The sequence below is a fragment of the Salmo trutta genome, chromosome 16 (assembly GCF_901001165.1).
Source record: "Salmo trutta chromosome 16, fSalTru1.1, whole genome shotgun sequence".
Classification (NCBI taxonomy): domain Eukaryota; kingdom Metazoa; phylum Chordata; class Actinopteri; order Salmoniformes; family Salmonidae; genus Salmo; species Salmo trutta.
Window position 1 is genome coordinate 32,683,297 of NC_042972.1, and position 22,203 is coordinate 32,705,499.

A 22,203-nucleotide genomic window follows, 5' to 3' on the forward strand; every position below is an offset into this window, starting at 1 on the left:
GTTATTATCGGATGGAATAGTCCTCTTTTATTTGATGGATATTGTAAGACACCTGGTAGAATGAATTTACACACAAATAGAATAAGGAATTGAGTTCTGTCAGGAGTGCATTCTGGCAGTTTGAAGTTAGTTACTCCTAGTCAGTGTACAACTTAAACCCCTTTTGAAGTTAATCTAGGAGTGATGGTGTGTGACGTGAGCCTGTTATTGTGTCTACAGCGTGCGCTGCACAACATGTGCTGCCTCAATGACAGTGTGGCGTTTGCGTTGGGCGTCAGCAGTGGGTTGAACGGCGAGGGTGGGCCGTGACACCATCAGCAGGGGGTTGCGATGTCGGAGGATCTCGTCGCTAACGGAGATGCCATCCAGATACTGGCGCAGTACGATCCGCAGTTGCTGGTTCTCCTGGGTCAGAGCTCCTCTCTCCCGTTCCAAACACAACCGTTCCAGCAGAACCTTGTTATAACGCTGCCAGAACCGCTCCAGAACCAGGTAGTCCAGCATGGCCTGAGCACACCAGGTTACAAATGAAGTTAGGTGGGAGTCAAAGATCAGATCAGTGTGTGTATAATACAGTACTACCAATACCTGTGCCAGCTCCTCAGATGGAGGCTCCATAGCATTAGCTCTCTCCTGGCTCTCTTCCTCAGCAGTGAGAGATGAGGTGTAGAAGGGCAGGACTTTCTCATGTTCTGTCTCCAGTTTACGACACATCTCAGCCAGACGCAGCAGCCTCTCCCCCTGATCCATAACATCACAGGACAGGGTGTGAGAATTCATAGGAAGTGAATGTCAGTCAGTACACATGCATAAGTGTGCTGTCAATGTATGCCTATGTAAGTCAAAGCGTGTGTATGTCTGGCTGCTAAACGTATATACTGTATGTGGCCACATGCATTAACGTTAGCACCTTAGTGATGATGCCCTGTAGGTTCTTGGCAGCGGCGTTGCTGTGCACAGTGAGGTTGGTGAGCTGGTCCCTCTCGGCTGCACGGGCACGGCTCAGCTGGGCCTTGAGCTGGCGAGCCTGCAGGGTCACCTCCTCCCTGGCCGCCCTCAGGCCCCTTGCTGCCCCCTCACTCTCCTTCTGGCTGGAGTTCAGCCTAGAGCGCAGAGCAGAGATAGAGTCCTGGAGGGGAGACACACACATACAGTGGGAAACGAGCACTCATGCTGACATACAGAGGGCATGCATGAATACTGTATTCAAATAAAGTTAATACAATCACATAACAGATGAGCAATATAAGCATTCTATTTTCATATGGTAGAATGTTGCAGAGTAGTCCTCTTGACCCTGTATTCTACATAGGATGAATTCAGACCCGAGTTACGCGCCTGTAAATGGTACTTAATTCCCTTTTATGCATTTTTCTCTATGCGTATTCTGACCTTGATCTTAAGTATGGGGAAATGCATGTGACAGCCAGATATTAGTTTGGGGAGGTGATCACAGAAATGGAGGTGTCAGAGGTGTGTCTACAGATACGTCTATTCTGACCTTGACTTAATTCCCTCATAATTCCAACACCTTTACTCGTGAGGAAACCATGAATAAGGTCAAGCAACCTGTCGGTTCCAAGTGGAAAAACATCTTTATTTTTACCCGATAGTAATAACGCCATTCTCCACGCACTGTCATTTATAAATTGATAAAGAGCTAGGTAAATGAGTAATCCATTTGGATAAGGGGATTGTAAATATAAATAATTGTTTTAGATCTATTTTAACTTATGGAGACAAATTTGAAATCAGTAATATGGCTGCAAACTGAAAAGCTTATCAACATGACAGGTATTTATGCCCCTTTCCCACAGTGAAGTACGAAATGTTGTGCCGCTGTGCATAATTTAAATCGTATGGCCTTAACTTTTAAGGATAAATCTTGGAGATGCAAAGCCGAGCAGAATGACAGTCATGCCAGATTGTACCTTTGTGCGCTCTAGAATGTTTTAATCATATTCCCCAACTTTTCCTGTTTCCTACAATTTTCTATTGGTAGCGACCATAAGTAATAACCACACATATTTAACTGTCAATTTAGGGTTAATTCCCTTCCTATCATTCCATTGTTTGATTTTGCCGACCTTTATTTGTTTCCTCTGTAAACGCTGTCCTGTCCATGTGGTTGTTGCGGAGGGTCGCTAGCAGTAGTAAATCATTTTTAATTACAAATTGTCCAATAATTTGGGACATGTAGCCTATTTGAATCATTATGGAACGCAGACAAAATGTGGCAGTTTAAACCTGGAGCCTGGCACACGGTTCACGACAACTGGACTGTTGTCATCACAATACTCACTGATGATGGAACTAAGGTAGATTTATATGACTACACTTTTCTCCCCTTCCAATATTTCATGGATTGAACAATTGAATATAGCAACTTTCAGGATGAACCAAACCTATGTATTTTTGATTAATCAATATACGTTGTGCATAAAGGCACTCCAAACCAGTTTTTTAAATGTATTAATTAGGTAGATTCATAAATACTTTCCTAAACCTAAATAATCAACAGATTTTTATATCTACTAAACGGAGACTAATATGATTAACATATTTTGATGGCTTTCTTCATTGATCTCTAATACTCTGAACCCGTTCTCTCGATATATTCTAGTGAGTCTTGAGAAAATGATAATTAAAAGGTACACCGTATTTAAAGGGATGGCTTTTGATAAATGTACTGAAAACTCCATGAGAAAATCTGTTGGCCAACAAGTGGGAGGGTTTTCAGCAGTTTAATTAAATGTATTCAGTGCGCATATTGGAGGCACACCCAAAGAGTTTGTTGCGCACCTGCATACGGTAAGTCTGAATACCAAATACTGAGAAGTGTTTCAATCAAAACATGTTAAAAAGGCATAGATTTCCTAAGTCTGAATCGGCCCCCATTGGAAAAGTAGTCTCTGTAGCCCTACACTGACCTGCATCTTCTGCAGCCTCCTCATCTGCGTGTCGATCTCCTGGGCACTGCGCTGGTCGCGGGTCCTCAACGACTCAAAGGCGATGTGACGGTCCTCTGTAGCCTCATTGTAGCTGCGTAGGGCATGTTGGAACTGACGCCACAGGCCCTCCACCGTCCCCTCTAACTGGATCCTCAACGCATGCTTCTCCTCTATGTTCTAATGGGAGAGGGAAAGGAGATCACAGATCACAGACAGGGAATGTAAGCCAGCTCACACAATATCCCCTAACAGCTGGTTCAAGGCTTGTTTTGTTCTGTTGTTCATAATGATTAAGGTTAAAGGGATACTTCGGGATTTTGGCAATGAGGCCCTTTATCTACTTCCCCAAATGATGAACTCAGATGAACTCATGGATACCATTTTTTATGTCTGTGTCCAGTATGAAGGAAGTTAGAGGTAGTTTTGCAAGCCAATGCTAACTAGTGTTAGCCCAATGGCTGGAAGTCTATGGGTATCTGCTAGCATGCTAAAGAGGTGAGATTATCCTAGACCAATTGTGAGGATCTGCAAATGGAGAGAGGGGAAATGAAAGAGGCCCACCAGAGGGAAAAACAACTCTGATGCTGGTTGTCTGAGCCAGCCCCTACCCTGTTCTTGATGTCGTCTCTGGTGCTCTGGTAGTCCTGGCGAGCCTCCCCATCTACCTCCATGTAGAACTGCTCCATGGCAAAGGTCACATCCTCCAGGTAAGCACACTCCTGCTGGTGCTGGGACAGGATCTGCTCCCTGGGAAACACACACACACATTTAAGTTATTTAGCAGACACTCTTATCCAGAGTGATTTATAGTTAGTGCATTCATCTTAAGACAGCTAGGTGAGACAACCACATATCTTAGTCATAGTAAGTAAAATTTTCCACAATAAAGAAGCTATCAACAAAGTGCGAGTGGTAGTTCACAAAAGGCAAAGGTTTTTTTTTGGGGGGGGGGGGTGCTGTGGAATTATTTAAGATACACTCTCTCACACACACAACAGGAGGCTGCTGAGGGGAGGACTGCTCATAACAATGGCTGGAATGGTGTGTAATGGCTGGAATGGACTGAATGGAATGGTATCAAACACATGGAAATGATGTGTTCCACACCATTCCATTTACTCCATTACATCCATTACTATGAGCCTGTCCTCCCCAATTAAGGTGCCACCAGTCGCTTGTGACACACACACAGCTGTCAATTCACATACAACACAGAGCATCACTATCTAGTAAATATAAAACTTGCATCAAGGTTAGAAAAGCTTTTCAATTAAATAGTTTAGTGCAGCATAATTCAGTTATATTAATTGTTGTGCAGAACTGTGTATAGTGTCTCTGTCTATTAGAGAACTGGACGGATAGGTATCTGTCATGGTGTGTGTGAGAAGGTTTTACACACACCTCTCAGAATTGAATTCGTAGCTAAGCCCCTCCAGGCCGCTGTTCCACTGCTGCTCCAGGGATGCCAGCCTACCCTTCTGCAGGGCCAGCAGACAGTCCACACACTCCAGGTGAGAGCGCAGGGCCTGGGCTGACTGCTGCTCTGCCTCACTCAGGTCACACACCAAACACTACAGCAGAGAGAAAGAAAAAGAGACTGTCACACCACAGGCGGCCGGTGATACCTACATTTGGGAGTACGTAATGGCTGGAACAGAATTCATGGAATGGTTTCGAAGACATCAAGCACATGGTTTCCATGTGTTTGATACCACTCCATTCCAGCCATTATTATGAGCCATCCTCCCCTCAGTAGCCTTCTGTGTGTGTGTCTCTCTCTCTCTCACACACACACACACACACACACACACACACACACACACACACACACACACACACACACACACACACACACACACACACACACACACACACACACACACACACACACCAAGAAGAAGTCTCTCACAGATGTTTGTGGAAATAAATAAATACCTAACCTTGATGACACTGTCCTTCCGGTCCAGCACCCTCTCAAAGGTCTGGCTGAGCACAGCAATGTCACTGCGCAGTTCAGCTGCCCGTGTCTGGCGGAGAACTGCTCGCCACTGCTGCGTCAACTTGTGTAGGTTCACTGCACTGTTGCGCTCCTCCTTCTGCAGCTTATCCTGGTTGCATTACGGGTAGAGATGATGGGGACAGTACTTAGAGGTCATGCAAGGACATTTTGAGAATAGAATAGGGTTAACAAGTTGCATCAGGCTGTGTGACTATTCATTGGGTTACATTCTTTAACGTACCTTGAGAAATTGAGTTAGCATGTCTTCCTTCCTTTTGGCCATTTCATCCTCTGCCTGGGCCCTCTGCTGCATGTACAAGAGTCTCTCTTCCTCTGTCATCCCTGCCTGCTTCCCTGCTCCCCCCTTTTTTGCACCCTTCTTTGGCATGGTTCCTCTCTCAAGCTCCACCTGGGGTGCTGTTTTGGTGTCACTCGGCCCACTTCACTCTCTTCATTCAGAATGGGAAGCCAAGATTAAAGAGGTAAGACAGACCTACTTTTAAAAAATGAGCAACCCACACAAAACAGCCTAAACATTTAATTAACATCAAGTTGGTTGGCAATGTCCAATAACCAAGCAAAAGCATAGTAAAAACCTCATGACCAATGTCTAGCTAATTTAACCATTCATTCTATGACGCAATTTCGCACTGTGATATGGTCTTGTCCAGAGCCTCCCATGTCCATGCAGTTTACAAACAACTCGTAAATGTATTTGCTACAACTAACATGATGCGATGTCTTACCTGTGTGAATTCTAGAGATATGATAGCGAGATCTCCACAAAATGAGTTTGTGTTTGGTCTCCTAGCAACATTCTAGGAGTTAAACCCACCCAGGGGGCGCGCCAGACTGCACATACCGCGCCGCCAATGTGCCAAAAATAAAGTGCTAGGAAAATTTGTATCGACAAAGCAATCATTATCAATGAATGAATGAACAATATCATAAAATCAATTAATTTAGTAACTTGTGATAATGTGCAAAGTAGGTTTATCAATACCCAGCTGCAGAAACGATGCATTATGCAAATAAGCAAGCGTAATGCGAATTAACATAATGGCAAATGTGCCCTTTCTTGGGAGACATTTCTCGCTGTCCAGGACAGACAGGAACACGAAACGCATGCTTTTACTCTCTAGCAAATTTAAATAATTTACAATTAGCATTGAAAGAAAAGTATTGGAATGCCGAAGCGAAGCGCCAGTCAATTTGCAACATCAACAGAGAAACTTCGATTGTACAAACAAATGTTTATAAATTGCGGATTAATGGAAATGCATAATGGTAAATGTTACTAGCAAAGATGCCACATATCCTTCCGCAGAAAAATAGTATTGTTATTTTGTAGAACTAAAATAAGTAAACATTTGATTTATTTGATAATAGCATAATTATGCAAACTATATATTAAAACAAATACATATGAGTGCTTTCTGTGTCGTTCACAACATCCAGGGTGCTAGAGAGATATAATTCGGTCGGCACCCAGCCCTCAGGTCCTCCTGTTCAAAATGGTGAGTGCTTTGCTGAATTGTCCATGATTTTGAAAACTAATACATTTTCTAAAAACTGTCATTGTTGTGAAATGTACGGTCGGCACCCATGCTTCCGGTCCAGTTCGTTTATATTCTGATGCAGAAAAAATGGAACGTATTCGCCTTATTCTGGAACGTCACAGCGAGTTCGTTGCAATTGTGTTTCTATTTCCGGCAACATTCGCGTGACGCTAGCGCATGCAAAAGTTGTACTTTCCGTTGAGAGCTTGAAAGTTTTACACTGACAGAACCGCACAAAATCTTAAAATCCACTCGTAAAACGTGCGGGTGTTGGTCAGGCAGTCATCAGTGACAGGTAACGTTAAGCCAAACGCTTGAGCAGTTTGCATTCTCTCATTTTGTGTCTCGCTCTTGTAGCTAAGCAGTCTCATAATAGCACAATTTATTTCCTCTACAACTCAATAAAAATACATATACTTAATTATTATGTTTATTACATATTATTAGGAGCGTCCATGCAGTGTGGTGTTTTGTTATTAATTGTCCATTGACTTGTTTAACAAGCCATACTGATTTTTTTACAGATGACACAACAGGTTCAGGTTTTCACCAAATTGAAAATGGGGATTGGCCAACACGAATAGAAGGAATGGATATGCCTTCAGAAAAGGATGCCCAAACCCAATGGGAAGACCCATCTCTAAGTGATCACAACTTCAGCTCAGGTGATCATATAAAGCCCACTACCTGTGAGGCAGGGACACAGTGCCCAGCAGCACCTCTCTACAAAACCCTGCTGAGGAATGAAGCACTCTGTTGACTGCATACAGGCTTGTCTCTTGCTGCCTTTTCTACCCTCTTGGTGGAACATCTCCTACCCTTTTACAAAGGCAGCTTTCAATTAGACCTGACAGATCAACTTCTGATGAAGCTGAAGCTCAACTTGCTGCAGCAGTACCTAGCAGAAAGGTTTAGTGTTTCCCAGAGTATTGTCAGTTGAGTGATTAGTTATTGGATTGACATGATGGAAGAGAGTCTGAGGGAGTACATTCCATGGTTGCCAAGGGAGACCATCCGTGCTACAATGCCACAATGTTTTAAGGACCATTACCAAGGAACAACCTGGATTATCGACTGCTCCGAAATTGCTTTACAGAATGCAAGAATCTGGATTCAAGGGGGGAGTCGTTCAACCATTACTACGCCCAGAACACTATCAAGTAAAACTAAACTATAAACACTATCGCCAAACCCACTGGCTCCAGGTCATCTACAAGACCCTGCTTGGTAAAGTCCCACCTTATCTCTGCTCGCTGGTCACCATAGCTGCACCCACCCGTAGCACGCATTCCAGCAGGTATATCTCACTTGTCACCCCCAAAGCCAAGTCCTCCTTTGGCCGCCTCTTCTTCCAGTTCTCTGCTGCCAATGACTGGAACGAACTACAAAAATCTCTGAAACTGGAAACACATCTCCCTCACTAGCTTTAAGCACCAGCTGTCAGAGCAGCTCACAGATCACTGCACCTGTACATAGCCCATCTATAAATAGCCCAAACTACCCCTTCCCCTACTGTATTTATTTATTTATTTATTTATTTATTTTGCTCCTTTGCACCCCAGTATTTCTACTTTGCACACTCATCTACTGTCAAATCTACCATTCCATTGTTTTAATTGCTATATTGTATTTACTTCTCCACCATGGCCTATTTATTGCCTTTACTGCCCTTATCTCACCTCATTTGCTCACAGTGTATATAGACTTATTTTTCTACTGTATTATTGACTGTATGTTTGTTTTACTCCATGTGTAACTCTGTGTTTATATGTGTCGAACTGCTTTGCTTTATCTTGGCCAGGTCGCAGTTGTAAATGAGAACTTGTTCTCAACTTGCCAACCTGGTTAAATAAAGGATAAATAAATAAAAAAGTACGTGGTGGTCATTGCACCTTGTGGTCTGGTGATGCTCATCCCCTCAGCATATCGAGGTAGATGTAGCAACAAATATATAACGTTGGATTCTAGGTTTCTGGAGAACCTCTGTCCAGATGATGAGGTCATGGCTGACCGGGGCTTCACAATCCGTGATCTGGTACATGAGAGGAAGGTCAAATGAGCAATTCCAGCCTTCACAAAAAGAGGCTGTCAGTGGAGGACACCACATGTACAAGATGGATAGCCAACGTGAGGGTTCATGTGGAACGCGTAATTAAACGACTCAAACGGTTTAGAATCATCTCACAGATAGTGCCAATCAACCTCTCATCTAAAATGGACAAAATACTTTGAATCTGTACTGCCCTGTGTAACCTGTGTGGTGACATCATTCATGAATCAACTGACCAGTCAAAGGCAATTCACAGGGTCGATTTCCCAATATGAATTAAAGTTGTCTAAAGTTACGTTAAATAAATTTCAATTGATTATATAACAACTCAACTTAACTATTTGTTTTACATACTCATTAATATTAATAAAAAACAAAGCCATAAAAATAGTTTCCACAGTACTGTGACTGTTGATGCATTAAGTCAAGCTTTTTAATTGAATATTGTATAACTGTGGACCAGCTAGCTAACTAGATTGCTAATTTGCCGGTACGGTATGTACTGTAGTTGGTTAGCTAGTTTCTTGCACATTCTGGCAAAGACCACTGCACTAATAGGAAACTCGTAGGCAACAGTTATAATAAACATTTTCTCTTTTGATATGCTGAATAAGGCTTAAGTTGAGGAAACTGAACTTGAGCTTGCTTGAAACATGGGTTTTGTTTTGGTTGACCAAGAGTCGGTATATCGCAGGTTGGTTCTTTGTATGCACTGTATGTTGGTGCTTAACAAATTATTCTACCTATATTAATTATACTGAAATTACTGACGCAGCATTTGTGACATTTTTAGATCAGTTGATTGAGCCTTGCTAATGGGAGTAGCTAATTGGCTGAAATGAACCTACACAAAGGACTAGAGTTGAGGAACACTTGTGAATAACTCGACAGTGAGTCTCTGCTGATGTTTCAAGACATTCATTATGCCTTTGTTTATAGACTAAGAAGAGACGGAACTGCGGTCATGCCAAGAAGGGCTGTGGGCATGTGCAGCCTATCCGCTGCACAAGGACAAGGCCATAAAAAAAGTTTGTCATCAGGAACATTGTTGAGGCTGCTGCCGTCAGGGATATCTCAGAGGCTAGCGTGTTTGAATGTGAGTAGATTGTTGAATGGTCTGAGGGTAATTAGTCATGTGATGCTATTAGGCACACTGTTGGTCCCCAGGACCAGCATTGAATGGCACTGGAGCATGTATTTTGCTCAATTAGATCTACCAGATCCTTGGTTTATTACACTTCATACTCAAACATCCTTTCTTCTGGCAAGCCTGTTTTGCCCAAGCTCTATGTGAAACTGCACTACTGCGTGAGCTGTGCCATCCACTGTAAGGTGGTCAGGAACCTCTCCACAGAGGCCAGGAAGGACCGCACACCACCATCCTGCTTCAGGCCCAGTTGTGAGTACTCCAAGCTCTGCCATGGCAATTAAATGGTGATCATGAGTGTCAAACTCATTCCATGGAGGGCTGAATATGTGCTAGTTTTCTTTATTTCCTTTCAGTTTGTCCAATTAAGACCTAGACAACCAAATAGTCAGTGACCGTAATGGATCAATCAAGTACAAGGGAATGAGTTTGACACCTGTGGCCTGCACAAGTCCTCATGTCTGGGATATCTGCTTGGATTGAGAGAATCCTCAGTCAAATACAGAAACTGACATTTCCATTCTTGCTTTTCCTCTAACATTGGCTGTTATTGCATGATGTGATTGCATGATGTGATTGTGGAATACTGTTCTGATGGAATGTGTTCTCTTTCTACAGGGTGGCCCACCCAGAGTTTCTCCACGGCCCATGTAAAACAGATTGGAATATATTTTTCACTTGCAAAACATTTATATACATCTTTATAAATGTGAATGTCTTATCATTGTAGAAAATATCAGCCAGTCAAGTGTATTTATTTGGAATAGTCTCCTTCATTACAGTACAAAATGTACAGTAGTTTAATCTTAATACACAAATACTTAATTACATTATGGTACAGTTAAAGCGAATTCACACCATTCACAGGGGCAAGAGTAAAGGTCCCAGAGCAGATAGTCAAGTCAAAGGGAACACAAACACAGTGCAATCAAGAAACCTTGACAAGGAAAGGAACGTTGAAACAAAGGCAAAAACAAGCACACATCAGTAACAAAATATTTTTCTCTGAAGCTGGGGTGACTTAAGGGGAAATACAATGTACGCTTTACTCATTTGTACTTTAGATTTTTGTGAAAACTTTTAAGGTTTAGCAGACCGCATTGTTACCACATGCACCAGGTTTTAAAAGTATAAAGGCAATCCAGTGTAGTACACCAAAGAATAAAATCCAGGATCACCTCCTTTACTTTTTTTTTCCAAGGATTTGCTTAACTTCTTGTCAAAATGGATTTCATGTAAGAGAAACTGCACTGGTCATTGCCAGGGAAAGTATGAGACATCCTGTCCTATTATCCTTGTCTGGTTAGGTTAACTGAATTGGCATTTTCACACTTACCAAAGCCCAGACATCTCTGCTAGTATTTCCGTTGACAAGCTCTTTAATATAGCTCTGTTAGAACAAGCCATCTATCTACTCTGGGACAGGCAGAATTCATTCTTATAAAGACCCGTAATATCATGCATAGATCATGCCATCTCAAACCTGGATCTTTGGCAGTTAATGTCCATTATTGTGTACATGCCATTTGGTTTACAGAACAAACTGTTTTTGCATCATAACACAGATGAGTGAAGTCGCAGACACATTTGTAAATGGAAGCTATTGTGAGATGAGTCAGAAGCTAGAGTTTTGTGCTGTGCCATCAGCCTGATTTGTGGAACGACAAGGTCATGTCTATGTAGCTAGGTGTCGGATTGGTGACTGATGTGAAACAGCTACAATTAACACTCATTAAAGTTTTTTCCCCCCTAATATCTGTTACATACATTTGTTACTTCTTATTGAGATTGACCATGGACCAAGTGTTCTGTCCTCAAATCTATGTTGAGCCAACATCCTCAAACAGTGAACCTCAGGGAGTAAGGCACAATAGACCGATTTTTAAAGAGAAACAACAGATCTGGAGAGAGATCCTGCCCTTCGAATTAGTGTGAAACGATGCACAACTTCCATATCAGTTCAATAATCAAACCATTTTTTATTTACCTTCTAAATATTATCTACTTTGAAGAGTAATTACATATCCGTTCATAAGGCATTACATTTAGAACAGCAGTACAGATTAACATTAATGCAACTATGCCCTGTAATTCAGCACAATGTAAGTGCTATGAAATAGTTTAAGATCTTTTCTGATATTTTCTTGTACTCCACTTCAAAGCCACATTCCTTTTTTTTGTTGGTAAAATGTATTAAAATATCAAATAGTGAAGATACAGAGCTGTCGCTGTCAAAACATAAAAGGTCAAATTAACCACCAAAAAAATTAACATTCACCAAACCTTTATCCCCAAGAGGCAATTATGAGGTAAAGTGTCATTTATTTTTAAAAGAAATCCAATGGCAGATTTTCCAGTCTGTCATACTTCATCTGTGTCATAAGTAGGGCCAGTAGTTTTGCTTGACCATAGAAAACTCTGGGGCCCTAATCAAGAGCTATACACCCCACAGGCTTCCAAGTTCATTCACTGTGAAGACCAAGAGATTAGGTAAACGAGTAAGGCAACTGCCAAAACCAATCAGGACCTAACTGATCCCTTACCCTCACTCTCCTAATCTCTCAATGGAAGTGCTTTTTTAAATTCACAAGTGCGTATTCATCAAGTTCCTTTGAGCAAAGCATTGTTGTGGAAAATAAAATACAAACTATACATCTTGGTAGTCAAAGTTGACCAAAGGGATCTAAATGAGTCATGATTCCAAGGAAAATGTTTACCAACATCAGTGCTCTATAAAAACAAGTCCAATGAGAAAAAAGGAAAATCAATGAACAAGAATATGCATTTCAACGTCACTTCGGAAGAACCACGTTCTCAATCTCAACCACCGAGGACTGTGAACAACCACACACACTACTCATTTATGACACACTACTCATTTACACCTTAGCAGCAGGTGACAATCTTGTGGACATGTACTTATCAACTGAATATTTTAAAATCTTTTATATGCCCGAATGCTTTTTTAAACATGTTTATTTCCTTTTTGGACAATGTAATACAATTTACATCATGATTAGGCTACTTAAGAAATGAGTGACTGTGCAAATCAAAGTGACTAGTGAAGGGCAATCTAGAATTCAGCATGGGCAGACAGGATATTTCATGTTATATCGTCAAAATAACTACATCTTCTCATCCAAAGATATATGTTGGCAAGACATGGCTGTTAATACATGTCCCCCAGGTCAACGTCATGAAAGGCACAGTACAATGAATATACAATTGTTTTAGGTCTCACTTGTAAATAATAATCATGTTTAGGTTTGTTTCGTAGTACACAAAGCAGTGGGATATCAAGGACCTAAAATGGCCAAAAATCTTATCCCCACCCTTTGTTGACATCAACTCCAAAATAGTGGCAGTGGCTCTCTTCTTTTGTGGAATGAGTTTTAAAAACGTTTTATTTCTTTCAACATGCTGCACAGAGAAAGGGGCAGGCCATAAATGTAATCTTCTATAAAATAATTTATATTGAACTATCTCGGCAGGTATCTCAGTGCAACAAAAGCAATTAAAGGAAAGAAAAACATACTGCACCCCATTCCACGACATTCACACTGCTAAAAGCCTAAAACTCTCATTTAACTTAACTTCCAAAATAACAAACATACACACCTATACACAAACTGAAATTGGAAAGTGCACTCCTCATTGAGGCCAACCCCTCAAATCTCTTCTGAACATTTAACTTGGGATCCTGGGTCCGGTCTGCACCGCAACTTATTAAAATAAATGAACAACAGTGATATATACCATCTATACACAATCTTAAACAACACTGTCTGCCACACCCCCAGGGACTAGGTGTGTTACGGAATGGAATAGATCCGTTAAGTGCTTTTCAAATAGAGCTTTGACAAATTCCAAGGAAGCCTGACTGTTCTTGTTTTTATCTTGGTTAAAATATTGATTAAAGTGCAGTAGACGAAACAACTCAAAATGTCACATAAATCACATTGTCCAGATGGTAGCATCGCTGTTTTGTGCACCCAGTTTTTACCAGGATAAATAAGAGAGGAAAGGTAGACCACAGCAGAGAAAGGCACTTTGAGGATAAAAAAAAGTGCATTCACTCCCTTTACTTCAGAATAAAATCTTTTTGAAAGTGCATTTTCTCATTAAGAATTCATGCATTTTGAAAAGTGCATTCAGAGTGGTGAGGATTCTTTTTCCTTTAAGTGATGCAATTGACCTAATGTGCCTATTTGAAGTCAAGGTTTATGTGTTAACAGTATCAACGCCTTTGCACAAATAATTTACTAAAAGCAGTTTCGTACTACCCCTACCCCCTATTGTGATGCAGACCAAACCCAAGCAGGCCCTTCTCTCAGAGTAAAAAACAAACAAAACCTAAGTACAGAGGCCCACCTAGCCATCCCTCAGCCTAGCAGGTGCTCCCCGCGGACAATGTGCGAGGAGAACTCGTAGCGGTCCTGGCTGCGGTGGCCACAGATGTTGCACTCAAAGGGCTGGCGGAAGCCGTGGCAGCCCATGTGGATGGTGAACATGACATGGTCCAGGAAGAGCACGCGGCAGTGCTCGCAGCGGAAGGAGCGCAACACGTGCCCCTCTCCGTCCACCACCTGAAACGCCTCCCTGGATGTGGGGGAGCCTGGGGCCGGGGGGATGGCAGAGTTGCCATCCTCTTCCCTCTCCCTGGCGTGGCTTGGGCTGTGTCTGTCCCTACCCCTGTGGTGCAGTAGGGGCGGAGGAGGTGGGTGGTGGTTGGAGTGGAGGTGGTGATTGTTGTTGTGGAGAGGCAGGGCAGGCGTCACATTGCTTAACACTTCGTCCGGCATGCTCTCAGTGTCTGTGGAGTCCTGGCAAACGTTGCTAGGCGAAGGGGCGTGGCTGCGGCCAAGAGGTAGGTCCTCGTGACCCTCTGCAGCCTCCCTGCCCCCCACTCCTGTGGACCCTAGGCCAGCCCCCATGCAGTCCAGCCCCGGCCCCAGCGGCGCCATGGGGGTGTGAGCCGAGCTGATGACTGGCCGGAGCTCTGACAGACAGGAGGGGTGAGGGGGTGGCAGCCATAGGGGTCGGAGGCCTTCAGATCCACCAGCTCCTGGCACCCCCAGGTAGCCTCCTCCCAGGCCGGTGTAGTGTGGCTGGTCCAGACCGTGGTGTGTCTCCCCGTCCTTGTCAAAGGCGGTGCTGAGCTCGTAAGGCGTGTCAGGTAGACTGTGGCGCAAGTGCTTCTGTCCTGCAGGGCAGATAGAAGGCAGGGAATCACACTGTACCACAACTCAGAGAAACTAGTGATGTGAAGGTAGGTAAAAAAAAAATAATATTGTTTTTTTTTTAAAACAGACACCTGATCTCATCAATGATGTTGTACCCTTTGTGTTACCTGTATGCGTGTGTGAGTGGTGTCTTTGCTCATCCCACCCCTTTACACATTCCAACTAAGTGCTGACCTACAAATTTCTGTGGTGTGGATCTCTTGCGTTTGGTGATGCTGTTGGCCAGCCGATCGATGAACGTAATCTTGTCTGAGGAAGGTTGCAGCAGGGTGTCAGGCATGAACTCCAGGTCCCTCAGCTCCTCTACTATAGAAGACATGATCACACCATAGATAAAAGCAGTAACATGCAGTGTTTGTGTATGTATGAATGTGATTTAAATGTCATCAAGGCTCTATAGGTTGCTCTGTGTGCGTGTGTGAGAGTTTGTTCGCCACTACCTTGAGTGTGAGCACTGGCTGGCTTCTGTGTCTCCAGGCTCTGCAGGTAGCTGTGGCAGCATTCGCGGTGCTCTTCCAGGGTGCTCTGCTGCTTGTAGCTGCGTCCACAGTAACTACACTTATAGGGCTTTCCCACTGTGGGAGACGACACTGGGGACAAAGTAAACATACCGTAAATACAGTACATACAGAATATGTGTGTACTTTGCTCAGGAGCTGACAGGCTCAACTCAGACCCTCTTTTCATCACCCAAGTGTGTGCGATAATGTGTGTACAGTATGTGTATCCCTCTCACCTGAGTGAGTGCGGACGTGGCCGGTGAGAGCGTCCCGTCTGCGGCACGCATAGCTGCAGAAGGGACATTTAAAGGGCTTCTCCCCTGAGTGCAGCTTAATGTGACGCAGCAGGTTCCCCTTCTGGGTAAAGGAGGCCCCACACTGATTGCACTGGAATGGCCGCTCACCTGGAGGAGGCACATACCCGTTTACACATCCCGACTCCGTACAAACCAAATTTCAAACCAGTTTGAGTAATTTGAAATCAGTTTCACTCCCAGTCACGTGCCCAAATCACAATGTCAACCTGGTTTCGGGGCAGATTTGCTCCGCAAACTAATCTTATAAAGGACTAATCACTCAATTAATTGGTCAGTCACCTGTGTGGCTGCGTTTGTGCACCATGAGGACATTGGGCCCAATGCAGATCATCCCACAGACGTCACACTTGAGTTTCCCATTGGGCAGCCGTATGGCACCTCCTGGTGACATGGGCTCCGGACTGGCCAGCTCCCTGTAGCCGCCTCCTGCCTCTCCTCCCTGCTCAGAATCATCCTCCTCCACCTTGTCCCCTTTCTCATCCTCTGGCCCTGTGCCACGGCCCACCTCCTCGTCACTGTACAGTTCCACTTTGATGGAGTTGGCTGGAGAGAGACAGTGAATAGACCAGGAGAAGGATATATGATGAGAGCAGAGACACGGCTGTGCTTGCTAAAGTAGAATAAAAACATCTGAGCCACAAAACCAACTACCATACTCTCCCTTGGGAATAATAAAGTTCACTACTTCTACAACAAAGGAATTGACTAATTGGAACTGACCACTAAGAGAACGGCTGGGGGAAGTGTGCTGGCTATTGGGGGTGCTCACTGTGCGGCCTCCAATGGCCCCAGAAAACTCCCTTGAAGATTCTCCACTGCCTGCAGTCCACACACACAGACAGACACACACCACACAGGCCTACTGACAGTCCATTCAGTCATCTCAATAATGTCACAACCATAAGGTCAGTAAGTCAGCTAATACAAAGGACTGTCCATGCCCTGCCCTCCATACCTGACATGTAGGGATGGCCATTGCAGTCGTCATCCATTCTAACACCAGCTAACCGAAGGAAAAAACAAAGAGGTAGAGAAGAGCCTCTAAATTATCAGTTGTTCTTCTGTACACACATTCACAGTTCCAGGAAATGCATAGTAGATGAAAATTCCTGAAGTGCAACTGGCCCTCATTGAGCCAAGCCCAGCAATTTCAGGGGACATGAAATGGAGCTAGAGACAATGGCCTTTTGTTGAACACTTAGCTATCAATTTCTTCAAGACTGTGGACTAGGCCTATACTGTCTGTAATTTAGGATAGTTGGTTGGTAGAGCTAGATTGCAATACAAGCAAATATGCTACCAGCCAAGTACATAACAATTAAAGACTAACTGGGCAAAACCAAGATACATTTGGCTAAGTTTATGTACAGAAGAAAGTCACTAACACTCAGTCAATGTGTATCGAAACATCTAGTTAGCTACTTTACTTGCTTACAGTGTGACAGCCTAAAAAGCTAGTTACTTTTATAGATACATTGGTTATGCAAGTTATTTTAACCACCAAACAGACTTTATTCGTGCTTGTAACGTTACTGTACATAGTTAGCTAACGTTACCTAGCTATTTGTTCATTTGGTGGGGGTTGTAAGCTGTACTACGTTAGCAAAAATAATATTTGGTTAGCACAGATGAAAGGGTTAGCTAGCTAGTTATGCTATTCGACGTTAGTCAGATGGCTCATTTAGTTGGCTAGTTTGAGCTCAGCGACCACTAGCTAGTTGTCTGGCCAGCCTGCCAACTGATAAAGTTGTTAACGAACGTTACTACTGTAATTAGCCAATTGCTTTCAGATACCTAACGTTTGCTAGCTAGCTACCGGAATCAGAAAGACCGACAGTGACAGTTCGCTATAACAAAAACAAAATAGTAAAGAACATAAAATATTACTCAATGGTGCCTAGCTAAATCATATCGAATGCAAACATTGTAGATATGTTTACTCTCAATTCCACGTTTTAGCATGGCTGGCTGGCTAGTTACATTAATAATGTTTCTTAAGCGGTTGCTATGGTACCCACCGCCCAGAAACATTCACTATTCCTACAGCTAATCATTTAGCTAGCCTATCTGGCTGATGGCATCGTCAGCTATACACTTAATTAAAAGCATTTAAACAAACCATCTGTAGAAACAGCATCTACACAAATATTTTTTTGAAAATCTTCCTTACCTGTCACGATAGGCCTCGATTCTGTGATTTTATTTTTCTGGTTCTCTGCTTGTTTTCTCTTGCGGCGACAGCATCTCCCGGCAGCATTTACCTCAAATCCTAAACAATTTCCGGGATACAGACCGGTTTAATCCAACTCCCATGGATTCTCATCAACAGAATGTCGTGTATCGAGTTTGTGGCTCCGCTAAAGACTGCCATCTTCCCAAACTGACCCACGTGTTGCACATTACATGGCACATAGGACCTAGTACCTACATAGTCCAGCTTTTTCATTCAGAGGAAAAGATGGTCGTTTTTTATTCCCTGTAGGCTGTCTATCTTTCATGCAATGATTTGTTGCACACTCTTGGCAATTCCCTTTTCACCAGTGTTGTATTTTTACGAAACTGGGCTGCCCTTGTATTCATCAAAGATAGTTCCATTTAGGCTGCAGCCCACTAGAAGTCTAATTTTTGTTAACCTAAAGATGTTGATGAGTGGAGGATTTATGAAAATCAAGTGGTTGGGAAAAAGTAGTAAAATCGTTTGAAGGATAAAATATCAATCATAAGACTGCGAAAGAGTCGGGTACAGTCACTGATCATGTCTAATAATGCAGATTGACTTCAAACATTTATACTGACCTGGGTGAAAATCAAGCTCAATCACATATTTGTATTCCTAAAACTAGAACTTTGGCAGTGGTAGTAATGTTAAAGGCAGTATACGAAACAGTTTAGATCGGCTGTTTACTTATCTGCCACAGGGTGGCACTACTGCTGTACAGTGTGTGTGTGTGTGTGTGTGTGTGTTTCTGTGTCCAAAAGAGAAAATGTGATTGCATGGTACATCCAAATAAGGCCATGCAGAGCCTGAGAACTATCAGAATAGGTTCCGTTGATTTAACTGCATGATATCAGTTGAAATGTGGCATTCTGGTGTCTCTTGATGCATCTTGATTCTTGACTCTTGATTGTGTTATTGACTGTACGTTTGTTTATTCCATGTGTAACTCTGTGTTGTTTGTGTCGCACTGCTTTGCTTTATCTTGGCCACGTCGCAGTTGTAAATGAGAACTTGTTTTCAACTGGCCTACCTGGTTAAATAAAGGTGAAATAAATGTTAAAAAGTCTCTCACATACAGTGCATTCGGAAAGTGTTTTTCCACATTTTACGTTATAGCCTTATTCTAAATGGATTAAATAGTTTTTTCCCCCTCATCAATCTACACACAATATCCCATAATGACCAAGCAGAAACAGATTATTAGAATTTTTTGCAAATGTATATGACATTTACATAAGTATTCAGACCCTTTGCTCAGCACTTTGTTGAAGCACCTTTGGCAGCGATTACAGCCTCGAGTCTTCTTGGATATGACACTACAAGCTAGGCACACCTGTATTTGGAGAGTTTCTCCTATTCTTCTCTGCAGATTCTCTCAAACTCTGTCAGGTTGGATGGGGAGCGTTGCTGCACAGCTATTTTCAGGTTTCTCCAGACATGTTAGATCGGGTTAAAGTCCAGGCTCTGGCTGGGCCACTCAAGCAATTCAAAGACTTGTCCCAAAGGTGAACACCTTTGCCCCAGTCTGAGGTCCCGAGCACACTGGAGCAGCTTTTCATCAAGGATCTCTCTGTATTTTGCGCTGTTCGTCTTTCCCTCAATCCTGACTAGTCTCACAGTCCCTGCCGCTGAAAAACATCTCCACAGCATGATGCTGGCACTATGCTTGACCATAGCGATGGTGCCAGGTTTCCTCCAGACGCAACAATAATAACGCTTGGTATTCAGGCCAAAGAGTTCAATCTTGGTTTCATCAGACCAGAGAATCTTATTTCTCATGGTCTGAGAGTACTTTAGGTGCCCTTTGGTAAACTCCAAGCGGGCTGTCATGTGCTTTTTTACTAAGGAGTGGCTTCTGTCTAGCCACTCTACCATAAAGGCCTGATTGGTGGAGTGCTGCAGAGATGGTTGTCCTTCTGGAAGGTTCTCCCATCTACACAGAGGAACTCTGGAGCTCTGTCAGAGTGACCATCGGGTTCTTGGTCATCTCCCTGACCAAGGCCCTTCTCCCCCGATTGATCAGTTTTGCAGGGTGGCCAGCTCTAGGGAGAGTCTCGATGGTTCCAAACTTCTTCCATTTAAGAATGATGGAGGCCACTTTGTTCTTGGGGACCTTCAATGCTGCAGACATTTTTTGGTACCCTTCCCCAGATCTGTGCCTCGACACAATTCTGTCTCGGAGCTCTAAGGACAATTCCTTCAACCTCATGGCTTGGTTTTTTTCTCTGACATGCACTGTCAACTGTGGGACATAATATCTAGACAGGTGTGTGCCTTTCCAAATCATGTCCAACCAATTTAATTTACCACAGGTGGACTCCAATCTGTGACACACTGATCTGTTTCACCTGTGTTTGTGCTTGTCACCACACCCCTCCAGGTGTTGCCCATCTTCCCCATTATCCCCAGTGTATTTATACCTGTGTTCTCGGTTTGTCTGTTGCCAGTTCGTTTTGTCCGTCAAGCCTAAAAGTGGTTTTCCCCTTGCTCCTGTCTTTTTCTATAGTTCCTGTTTACTAGTTTTCCCGGGTTTGACCATTCTGCCTGCCCTGACCCTGAGCCTGCCTGCCGTTCTATACCTTGTCACACCGCCCTGGATTATTGACCTCTGCCTGCCCTGTTCCTGAGACTGCCTGCCGTTCTGTACCTTTTGACTCTGATTTGGATTATTGACCTCTGCCTGCCCTTGACCTGTCGTTTTGCCTGTCCCTATTCTAGTAATAAACTTTTGTTACTTCGACACTGTCTGCATCTGGGTCTTCCCTAAAACGTGATACAATCAAGTTGTAGAAACATTTCAATGGAAACAGGATGCACCTGAGCTCAATTTCGAGTCTCATAGCAAAGGGTCTGAATACTTATGTAAATAAGCTATTTCTATATATTTTTTTGTTATTTGCAAAAAAAATGTAAAAAAATGTTTTTGTTTTGTCATTATGGGGTATTGTGTGTAGACTGATGAAACATTTAAAAAATATATATTTTAGAATAAGAACGTAACAAAATGTGGAAAAGGGGAATACTTTCCGAATGCACTGTATTAGATTAAATTATTATGCTCCGAGCTCCAACAGTGCAGGTCAAAAAAGGGAATGAATGAGACAATAATAAAATATACAAATTACAATAATAATATATACACGTTTACAACTGTAGCAATGATACGCTACATATTCGTCGCCAAACCCACTGGCTCCAGGTCATCTATAAGTCTTTGCTAAGTAAAGCCCCGCCTTATCTCAGCTCACTGGTCACCATAGCAACACCCACCCGTAGTACGTGCTCCAGCAGGTATATTTCACTGGTCATCCCCAAAGCCAACACTTCCTTTGGCCACCTTTCCTTCCAGTTCTCTGCTGCCAATGACTGGAACGAATTGCAAAAATCACTGAAGCTGGAGACATATCTCCCTCTCTAACTTTAAGCATCAGCTGTCAGAGCAGCTTACCGATCACTGTACCTGTACTCAGCCAATCTGTAAATAGCACACCCAACTACCTCATCCCCATATTGTTATTTATCTTATTTCTCTTTTGCACCCCAGTATCTCTACTGGCACATCTATCACTCCAGTGTTAATGCTAAATTGTAGTTATTTCGCCTCTATGGCGTATTTATTGCCTTACCTCCCTAATCTTCTACATTTGCACTCACTGTACATAGATTTTTCTATTGTGTTATTGACTGTACGTTTGTTTACGTGTAACTCTATGTTGTTGTTTTTATTGCACTGCTTTGCTTTATCTTGGCCAGGTCGCAGTTGTAAATGAGAACTTGTTCTCAACTGGCCTACCTAGTTAAATAAAGGTGATAAATAAATAAATAATCCGATGGGGGGGCAGGGTAAGTGTCTGTTGGAAGGGGGCGGAAGAACATTCATAGGGGGAGCGGCAGGAAGTTCGGGGGACAGGGGGAGGAGGTAACTACCTAGTGGCTATTCAGCAGTCTGATGGTCTGGGAGTAGACGCTATTGGCCAGTCTGAACATTTTTGCCATGATACTCGTATACTGCCCGCGTCTGAGTGATGGAAATGGGGAGAACAGGCCGTGGCTCGGGTGGCTGAGGTCCTTGATGATCTTCTTGGCCTTCCTGCGACACTTGGTGTTGTACGTGTCCTGGAAGACAGGCAGTGAGCACCCAATAGTGTGTTCGGCTGAGCGTACCACCCTCTGTAGGGCCCTGCTGTCAGTGGTGGTGGAGTTGCCGTCCCAGGCCGTG

The 22,203-nt window shown here is 43.2% G+C and overlaps 2 protein-coding genes and 1 long non-coding RNA gene across 7 annotated transcripts; 1 reads left to right on the forward strand and 2 right to left on the reverse strand.

Annotated features, from left to right (window-relative positions):
* Positions 1 to 7: 7 nt before the first annotated feature.
* Positions 8 to 6,659, reverse strand: drc2 (dynein regulatory complex subunit 2). Of its 3 annotated transcripts, none has more exons than XM_029694003.1 (9): positions 6,374 to 6,659; positions 5,192 to 5,399; positions 4,892 to 5,059; positions 4,353 to 4,522; positions 3,560 to 3,698; positions 2,931 to 3,128; positions 911 to 1,129; positions 589 to 741; positions 8 to 507 (listed from the first exon to the last, which is right to left on the reverse strand). In XM_029694003.1, the coding sequence occupies exons 2-9, from the start codon at positions 5,336 to 5,338 to the stop codon at positions 214 to 216; spliced, it is 1,488 nt and encodes a 495-aa protein (XP_029549863.1). In that variant the 5' UTR covers positions 5,339 to 5,399; positions 6,374 to 6,659; the 3' UTR covers positions 8 to 213. The 3 variants fall into 3 exon arrangements, with proteins under 3 accessions (XP_029549863.1, XP_029549865.1, XP_029549864.1); XM_029694005.1 differs by lacking the exon at positions 6,374 to 6,659 and adding an exon at positions 5,697 to 6,072; XM_029694004.1 differs by lacking the exon at positions 6,374 to 6,659 and having other exon boundaries at positions 5,192 to 6,072.
* Positions 6,071 to 10,407, forward strand: LOC115150571 (uncharacterized). Of its 2 annotated transcripts, XR_003867128.1 has the most exons (4): positions 6,147 to 6,237; positions 6,409 to 6,467; positions 9,499 to 9,958; positions 10,325 to 10,407. It is a non-coding gene; the product is annotated as an uncharacterized LOC115150571 (long non-coding RNA). The 2 variants fall into 2 exon arrangements; XR_003867127.1 differs by lacking the exons at positions 9,499 to 9,958; positions 10,325 to 10,407 and adding an exon at positions 7,034 to 7,463 and having other exon boundaries at positions 6,071 to 6,237.
* A 38-nt stretch (positions 10,408 to 10,445) lies between these two features.
* On the reverse strand, positions 10,446 to 18,241 carry LOC115150567 (zinc finger protein Eos). 2 transcript variants are annotated; one of them, XM_029694001.1, is made up of 8 exons: positions 17,937 to 18,239; positions 16,722 to 16,769; positions 16,487 to 16,585; positions 16,046 to 16,309; positions 15,686 to 15,853; positions 15,390 to 15,539; positions 15,124 to 15,255; positions 10,446 to 14,909 (listed from the first exon to the last, which is right to left on the reverse strand). In XM_029694001.1, exons 2-8 carry the CDS (start codon positions 16,756 to 16,758, stop codon positions 14,089 to 14,091), a joined length of 1,671 nt encoding a protein of 556 aa, XP_029549861.1. In that variant the 5' UTR covers positions 16,759 to 16,769; positions 17,937 to 18,239; the 3' UTR covers positions 10,446 to 14,088. The 2 variants fall into 2 exon arrangements, with proteins under 2 accessions (XP_029549861.1, XP_029549862.1); XM_029694002.1 differs by lacking the exon at positions 16,487 to 16,585 and having other exon boundaries at positions 17,937 to 18,241.
* Between the last annotated feature and the right edge of the window lie 3,962 nt (positions 18,242 to 22,203).

What these genes read in the sequence shown, in the direction of transcription:
- drc2 (XM_029694003.1), bottom strand. Translation starts at nt 5,338, where the DNA reads ATGCCAAAGAAGGGTGCAAAAAAGGGGGGAGCAGGGAAGCAGGCAGGG. An exon ending in TGCTAACTCAATTTCTCAAG is followed by an intron (nt 5,060 to 5,191) that starts GTACGTTAAAGA and finishes TAATGCAACCAG; the next exon opens with GATAAGCTGCAGAAGGAGGA. An exon ending in TACAGGGCATCATCACTAAG is followed by an intron (nt 742 to 910) that starts GTGCTAACGTTA and finishes GTTATGGATCAG; the next exon opens with GGGGAGAGGCTGCTGCGTCT.
- LOC115150567 (XM_029694001.1), bottom strand. Translation starts at nt 16,758, where the DNA reads ATGGATGACGACTGCAATGGCCATCCCTACATGTCAG. An exon ending in CCACGTCCGCACTCACTCAG is followed by an intron (nt 15,540 to 15,685) that starts GTGAGAGGGATA and finishes CTTTGTCCCCAG; the next exon opens with TGTCGTCTCCCACAGTGGGA. An exon ending in CACACCACAGAAATTTGTAG is followed by an intron (nt 14,910 to 15,123) that starts GTCAGCACTTAG and finishes TCTGCCCTGCAG; the next exon opens with GACAGAAGCACTTGCGCCAC.